Here is an 8,302-nt window from a genome sequence, read left to right as displayed (position 1 = left end):
TGCTTAGCAGTATGTTTAATAAGTGAAAAAAAAAAAAGATAAAGAACCTTTGTTTATATAAAACTCCGCCCCCTCCCATTCCACACTCCTCAGCAAACACAAACAAACACCAGGTTTTACACAATCTTTGATATGCACACAAACAAGTATTACTCAACCTGAGGTCTGGCCCAACATGCAGGCTAATTGCTGTCAGTGTCTAGAATGCCCAGCTCAGCCAGATGTCAGGCGAGAACCCTCCCTCTGGTCTCTGGCTGCCAGCAACAGGGTATGTGGGGGCACTGACCGGCCCCCAGGTAGCTGGGCATGTTTATTCTGGGGGGGTCCACGCTTAACAGGAGCCCCCAGTCTTACACTGTGTAGGAATCAGAGAGCAAGTTGTCACTGCTTAGTCATATTACCCTCACTTTATGAAACACCCTTCCCCAGCCCAGAGCCTGCCTCCGGTATCAACCTAATGAAGCTCCGTGGAATGAATGGGCACCTCTGGGCAAATGACCTCCCTTCCAGGGCCTCAATTCCCATTGGTTTCCCAAGGCCTCCCAAGGGATACCCATTGGCTTGGTTAGTTTCTAGGCTCAGCGTCCAATCCGGTGACACAACAGCAGTTAATCCCAGGACTGGGCAAGACATGGGCAACAGACTAGGTGGGCAGCATACAGTGGCAGCGGCTCTTCACAAGCCAAGATTCCTAGAGGTGCCTGCTGGAGGCACAGCTGCCGGGCACCCTCCACTCCCACGGGATGTGCTGAGCCATCAGTGTTGGGAACAGGGGGGACGAGGGAGGAGCCCCAGTGTCGGACAACTTCCAACGTCATGCCAGGGTTCTCTGAGTTTTTCAGAAATCTGCCAGCCTGGCTGCCTGCAAGGAGGAGGCGTCTGGCAGACGTGGGAAGGCCCAGTCCTCACCTGTAGACCTGAGACAAGAGGGCACATCACTAAGAAGCACTCATGCATGTGAGCCCTGCAGAGAGCGTGGCCACCACGTTGGGGGTGTGGCTTGAGCTCTGGGCACTGCTCTGGGCGGGCTGGGAGAACAGGGAGGGCTTACCCTTCTCTGAGACACCCGAGGGTGCCAGGGAGGCTGTCAGGCGGGCCTCCAGTGGCACCCCACCTGGCAAGGGGTCAGGGACCCTCAGTGGGCTCACCAGGGGTGAGGACCCGTCCGGGCAGCAGCAGCCACAGCAGGGAGTGGCCACAACATGGGCCTTGCCATGCTCCTCCAGGCCGTGACACTGCTTCAGCTGGCCGCACAGGTGGCAGGTGAGAGCCGAGTAGACAAAGCCGCTGCCCAGGTCATCCCTAATGGGGTCTGGGGCTTCTTCTGGGGGGAGTGGGGGCTTCTGGCCGTTCTCTCCCTTTGCCACTGGCTCCAGCATGAGGCCTTCTGCGGAGCTGCTTGGGAGGGGTGACTTCTGAGGACTTTGAAAAAGCTCCATGTCCAGTCCAAAGGTGAACAGGGGGGCAGGGGTGGGGGCAGAAGCCTCAGGGCAGCTCTGGAAGGGCTTATAGCCTCCCTCCCCACTGCTGGCCTCAACCCCAGGTGTCCCCGGGCAGGTGGCACCTCTGGCAAGCAGGCCAGCGAAGGACTTGTACCCAGCATCCCCAGAAGGGCCAAAGCCCACTGTCTCCCCGGCCTGGGCATTGCCCTGCTTCACAGCACACATGAATTCTCGGTAGCCACTGGTGGGGGCCGGGGCGGGGGCAGGGGCTGCAACGTGCTGGAGGACAGTCCGGCGAAGGACCTGCTCCCAGGTTTCTGGCTCAGGCTGGAGGGCAGTGGGGGGCTCCAACGACTGGGGGACACAGGGCACGGTGAGGTCCCCGTCCCCCAGGCATTCGGCCAGCTGTGGGGGTGAGTCCAGCTCTCCAGGACCCGACGACTGGCTCATGAAGTTGCTGAAGCTGCGGTAAGCAGGATTGTCTGCGATGACGGCAGTTGTCTCGGTAAAAGGCAGGCAGCGTGGGCTCTGCCGCCACATGGCCGGAGGGTTTGACTCTGTGTTCAAAGGCTGCTCCTGGCCCTGGAACGATGCCGCCTGGGGCCCTGCACTTGGGAACTCAGCCCAGGGCATCTGAGCACCCTCACTTTCTGAAGGTGGAAGAAGGCAGGACTCCCCCAAGCCCTGCGGGCAAAATCCCCCATTCTCAGCCCCAAGAAGGTCCAGAAACAAGCTCTCCGTCAGGCGGGCCGCGATGCCCTCTCTGCCCTCCTGGAAGCTGCCCCCGCTGCTTTTGGGTGACGGACAGAAGCTCCCTTTATCTTCCTCCACTTCTTCCTCCTCCTCACTCTCCCCTGGGGCCTCCACCAGGTCCACGCGCTTGACCACGCTGATGCTCTCCGGCCAGAGAATCGTCTTGCTGACCTCCACAGACTGCCACGCTGATTTTCCAGGGCCCTGGAGAGGCCCGTTTCTGGCCGCCTTGGAGGAATCGTCATCCTTTTCTATGCCATGTTCCAGTAAACAGGGCAGGAGTTTCGTGAGACAAGTCTTCCAGTGTCTGCAAAAGCAAAGTTTGGTCCGGGTTCAGTTTCACCACTTGAGAACTCCTATTCATCCTTCAAAGCCCCAGCGGGAAGTCACCCTGGCCTATGGTAAACATGCTTCTTGCCTTTATCATCAACAATCTATCAGTCTGTCCCACTACGAGCTGGGAACTCCTTGAAGAGTCTGTGTCTGACTTTGGGAGGTCAGCATGTAACCTGGTACCTAATACAAACCGAGTCTATTGAGTAAGGAAATGTCTTTGTCAGGGAAGATGGTATTTAAAATACGTATCAGCACCCAGCGTCAGTAATGACCAATTAGAATGGCTGTGGGGTCCTGGGTTCCCAGTGTCCTGGAGTCTCTGCTGTACCAGGTATAAACCTTTCATTCTGGACTGTGGTCAGGCCCAGGAGGCACTGAAGGAGAAGCCAAGGGGGCCAGCGTGATGGTGGCATACTCAATGGTTTAGGATAGTGGTATGTGCCAACCTGTAGGCAGTCATGTCAGCATTTTAACAACTGGCACCACTGTCCTGGTTGTCAATGCTGCCAGTCTTGCTCAGGCCAGACTGTGCAGCCCCAACAGGATTCAGCATGTGCCTGACCCCCCACCACTGAAATTCAGGGGCTCAGCCAGCAGCCTACCTACCCAGACCACTCCCCCTGCTGCCACCCCTCAAAACCCAGTGTCACAGGAAAAGTGCTAAATGCCAAGAAAGAGAAGGCAGACATGGAGGGGATGTGGGATCCCACTTCCACGATGGGGTCCACCCCCCCAATTCCATCCTCTTCCAAATGCATGTCGGCGAGGACCTAAGGTCATATACGTACGGGCACTTGGCTGGGTCCTGACCTCGGGGCTGCTTCCTCCACAGTGACACCTAAACACAGAGAGACAACCAATGAAACGGAGCAGAGTGGCCTGCCCAATCAGCTTTGTTATGGGAAAATGAAGTCCTGACATCACACACGTCTGGTACAATCAGGTCACTTCGGTGCTCTGAGCCTATTTCCTGGGAATTACGGAGCCTGCCCCAATATTAAGCTGCTTTGGCCAATGGCAGACATGATCCTAGTTCTCTGTAACTCCTCCCACTCCTTGAAGCTGGCCCGGCCATGTGACTTGCTTTGGCCAATAGAATGTGGTGGGAGTGATACCGAGCCAACTGGGCCAGAGACCCATGGCTTAGTCACCTCCACGGACCCAGATGAGAGTCAGCCAACTGCCAGACTTTTGAGTGAGGCCACAGGGGACCCGCCAGCCCAAAGATCTGCCCAGCCAGCCTAGGTTCCCTCCACCCCTACTGCTGAGCTGAGTCCCAACTGCCAACCTGCAGAAGTAAGAGCCCAAGAAATGGCTGGTGTCACAAACTGTCTATGTTTTGGGATGATTTATTATACAGCAAAAGCTAATTGATACATAAACCACACTTACTATGTGCAGGACCCTGTAATATACATTTTACTTGTACTGTCTCCATGAATGCCAACATCAGCTGTGAGGGAAACACTATTGCAACCCACATGAGGAAACTGAGGCTCAGAGAAGCTAAGCCACTTGCTCAAGTCCACTCTGCGAGGGGGAGGCAGAGCCAGGGTTCAAATCCAGCACCACTGGACTCCAGACTGCCACAGGGTCCTTGGAGCATTGAGGACACTTCTGTTCTAGACCAGACCTTCTGTTCTAGCAGGTCCTGTACCCCTCACTCCCTCCTCCCTAGGGAACCCTGCTACTGCACAGGCAAACCCCACGTGGCCATTGCCCTGGGGGCGCTGGCCCCACCCCTAGCTCAGGGGTGGCCATCTGGTTGGCCCACTCCTCACAGGTGAACGGTTTAGGAAAAAGCATGGGATGTGATTCAGGAGAACTAGGGAGAGATTTGCTAAGGGCCCTGGGGGCAGTTTCCTGCTCATAAGAGGAAGACGGGAAGCGCTCCCCCCTCTCCCTCTCCTTTTGGCTTCCTGCCCTGGTATGGGGACCACCTTACAAGATGAACGGGCAGATGCCCTCAGGGGTCATCGTCTCCCAGGGGAGGGGAAAAGATGGAGAGACCAGCCCCAGGGGAGTAGCTATGAAAGCCAAGGAGCGGCTAGGTCACACACTGAGCTCTTCCTGACTTCTCACGTGCAATTCCAAAGGCCAGTGAATAGCCAGCACATCCGGGGCGTCTGGAATCCTACCTCCTGATACATCAGTGCAAAGCATCCGACCCAACCCCCCTCCTACCTGAGACTCCTGGATCACAATAGTCATGAGGCGGCTGTGGGCGGGGTTGGGGATTTGGTCCCACCACTGTTTCTTAATCCTGGAAAAGAAAAGGGAACGGTGCTGACCTCTGAGTCCTTAACAGGTTGGTGCTCCTTCCCATAAAAAGGACCCCGTTGAGTGGTTTTGGATGTCTCCCCTGAACCCCATGAACAGGTGCTGCCCCCTTCCTAGATGAGCAGACCGAGGCCCAGAGAGGTGAGGTGACAGCTGGGAGGAAGGGCCGGGTTCCTGCTCCGGCATGTTGCTACCCAGGTGGCGCTCTGACGCAGCCACCTCTGTCCTCAGTGGGAAGAAGTCCCAGGGAAGTAGGACAGACTCAAGTTGCAGAGAGAGAATTCTGGATTTTCCCATCGACAAGCCCTTTTCTGGAGCAGCCGAGAGCCAGGCGCCAGGGAGAGGCCTGGGATGGCCTGAGAACCTGAGGGAACCCTGGGCGAAACAGATTCCTTCTCTCTTCCTGAGTCAGCCTGGACCCATGGAGGCTCAGCTCTGAGAGGGAAGGTCCTGGATTAGCCTCCACCTACTCCACTCAGTCAGTCAACATGTCAGAGCACCTACTATGTACCACTCAGTGTGCCAGGCCTCAGGGACACAATAGTGAACAAGACAGACTAAAGCCCTGCCCTCCCAGAACTGACCTTCTAGAAGAGGGAGACAGACAAACAGATACAGGAATGATTATATGACATCATTAATTCATGGCATTAAGTGCCATGAATAACAATGAAGAAGATGAATGGAGAGTGCGACCCAGGAAGGCCTCCCTGAGGAGGTGACTGCTGAGTGGTGAGTAAAGGTGGCCGAGGAGAGAGTCATGAAATGTCTGGGGAAAGGGCTTTTCAGGCAGGCAGCACAGCGAGTGCAAAGGCTCGGAAGGGACCTGCTTGCTGTGTTCAAGGAACAGCAAGGAGGCTGGAATGCACCGTGAGTGGGGCTGGGAAGAACAGCTGAGAGGGAAACTGAGGCTCAGAAAAGGGGAAAAGACCAGCCTAGCGTGGCTCAGAGGGGTCAGTGACAAGACATGGAGAGGTAAACTTGCCTTCCCTGCACACTTAATGTGTGCCCTGCAAAGTACGGACACTTTCACTCACGTCGATCCTCAGCCACCGCTAAACCTGACACAGTGAGTTAGGCTCGCTAGTCCCACTTCAGAGGTGGGAAGACTGAGGCGCTGAAACACCATGTATTCACTAGAAACCAGGCTCCTTCTATCCCCCACCCACTGGACTCTCTTAGGACTTTTAGGATGAAATATGTTCTCACTGTATCTCAACTTGCAAAGGAGGGACCCAAGGCCAGTGGTCCCACAGCTACCAAGACCCACGGCCAGGATCCGAACCCAGGTCTCTTGACTCTGTCAAGGTGATTGGCTAGAATTCCTGTCTGTTGCAACATGCCCCCAAGTGTCTGGACCACAGACAGATGGACCTGAGTGTGATCCATCTCCCTTTGCCAAAGGCCCTTGCCCCAGCTCTACCCTGGTCAGCTCGTTCCCCCAGTCAGGTCTCACCTCTCAGGTCTCCTGCCCTGGCCTCCCCACCTAAAACAGCACCTGGAACATTCTCCCCTTTGCCCTGGTGTATTCCCTTCAGCGCAGGGACCACTATGGAAAATGGCCGTGGTCATTTCCTGACCTCACATCTGTCTCCCCACAAGGACACAGGGTGCGTGTTGGTTTCCTTTCAGCTGTTGCCTCAGTGCCTCACACATAGTAGCTGCTCAATAAATACTTATTGTCGAATGGAGGCCTGCAAACTGACAGGCTGGGGGGAGGCGGAGCGGGTTCCCGCCCACCCCGCACCCCAGAGGGCTGGCCCAGGACTCACCTGAGGATGCTGAAGTAGCAGGACAGGAAAATGACCAGGATGGCGATGCAGGAGATGCTCACAGCCAGTGGAAGGTGTTGCTCCCAGGACAGTTCATAATCTGCAGGTGGGAGGGAAGCCGCGAGCCGGCATCAGGCTGGGCACAGCCTGCACTCCAGTTCCCAAAGCTGGATGCTAAGGCCTCAGGAACACACCCTCCCAGGCCCTGCATGAGCTGGCCACCCCGAAACCTCCCACCCCATCCCCGCCTACCCTCCCCATTGTACACTGAGCCCTCTCCAGGGCTGTCCCCTGCTCCTCCAAAGCTCAGGGCCACCTCAGGATCTTCGACTTGCTGCTCTCTCTTTCCTGAAGCACAGAAGTCAAGGGCAGTGACGCTGGACCTGGACTATCTGAGCTCAAAGCCTGACACTGTCATCTTTGCTGGTGACCCAAGACATGCCCCTCACCCTCTCTGTGCCTGGGTTTCCTCATCTGTACAATGGGGTTGACAATACTCATCAAAAAGGGATGACGTGAGGATTATACGATTTAATATAAGTTACACTCAGAATACACATTACAAGGCACGTCCAATAAGCATTTGCTGTTACCCTCTTCGCACAGCTGGTTCCTTCTCGTCCATCACTGTCACCAGCTCCAAAAATCTTTTCCACACACTCTCTACTGTTGCTGCTCCCATCACTGCATCCCCGTACCTACTTTCTTCTCTTCCCGGACTTACTGCCATCTGGATCTAGATATATCAGACTTATTCATTTTTTTGGTTTACTTGTTTATCTCCTGTCTCCCCCTCCAGAATGCCAGTTCCACAAGAGCAGGGATTTCTGTCTGTTTTGTTCACTGTTCCCCAGTGTCTAGCATGGGGCCAGGCACATAGTAGGAGCTCAATAAACATTTGTGGACATAAAGACTGAGTATCCAGTATACAGTACGTGTTCCATACAAGCTATTTCTCTTCCCTTCCCTTTCTTTCCCCAGGTCAATATTAGAAGCAAATCAATTCGACAAAACTTTTCCAAGGACTTACTATGTGCCTGGCCCTGTTCTGGGTCCTGGAGACACAGACTCAGAGTAGACACTACCTATAGAGCTCGCAGCCCAGCATAGGAGACAGACGGGCAAAGAGACACCCACGGAACAAAGTGAGCAATGCTGAGAGGGACATGTGGTGGGTGGGGTCAGAGTACCTGCCAATTCTCATTGTGCCCAGCACTTTAAAGAATCCATCTTTCACTGAATGTTCACAACAGCCCCCACTCCTCCCCACTGTAGAGATGCCACCTGAGGCAGCTTCCCTTACCCTAGCTCCCCTTCTTCTTTGCCAGGTAGCAATGTGTCCACCCTGAGGTTTGGGCCAATCACGACTATCCTAGTCCCCTTTCCACACATTGGAATTCCAGCCTCCATTACAATTGGGAGAGTCCATGTGACAGTCCTGGCCAATGAGATACAAGGGGAAGTCTTCTAGGGAAACTTCTGAAAATTATATATATATGTTTTTGTTTTGTTTTGTTTTGTTTTTGTTTGTTTTTTTTTGCTTCCTGATAAAGGAGAGAGATACATGAGGTGCACTCCCTGGGGGCAGCCTTTCATTCTCTTTGTTTTTTGGGGTCTGAGGGTGTGTGCAGCAGCGGACTTGGGGCCATGAGGTAACCAGTCTAAGGAAAAAACACTACCATGCTAAGGACAGCAGAAGGAAAGAACACGAGACTCAGG

At 54.7% G+C, this 8,302-nt stretch overlaps 1 protein-coding gene across 2 annotated transcripts in view; it reads right to left on the bottom strand.

Annotated features, from left to right (window-relative positions):
* IL4R (interleukin 4 receptor) overlaps positions 1-8,302 on the bottom strand; it is a 32,070-nt gene continuing 23,768 nt past the window's right edge. For both annotated transcript variants that reach the window (XM_019718087.2, XM_074322590.1), the window contains exons 7-10: positions 6,584-6,683; positions 4,716-4,794; positions 3,320-3,369; positions 1-2,502 (exon numbers count right to left, since the gene is read on the bottom strand). In XM_019718087.2, coding sequence (XP_019573646.2) covers positions 939-2,502; positions 3,320-3,369; positions 4,716-4,794; positions 6,584-6,683 — 1,793 coding nt within the window. In that variant the 3' untranslated portion in view covers positions 1-938. The remainder of the gene's footprint in view (positions 2,503-3,319; positions 3,370-4,715; positions 4,795-6,583; positions 6,684-8,302) is intronic.

This window comes from Rhinolophus sinicus, linkage group LG18, assembly GCF_036562045.2.
Source record: "Rhinolophus sinicus isolate RSC01 linkage group LG18, ASM3656204v1, whole genome shotgun sequence".
NCBI lineage: Eukaryota > Metazoa > Chordata > Mammalia > Chiroptera > Rhinolophidae > Rhinolophus > Rhinolophus sinicus.
The sequence above is the reverse complement of the archived record's forward strand: the minus strand, read 5'-3'. Positions and strand labels throughout refer to the sequence as shown.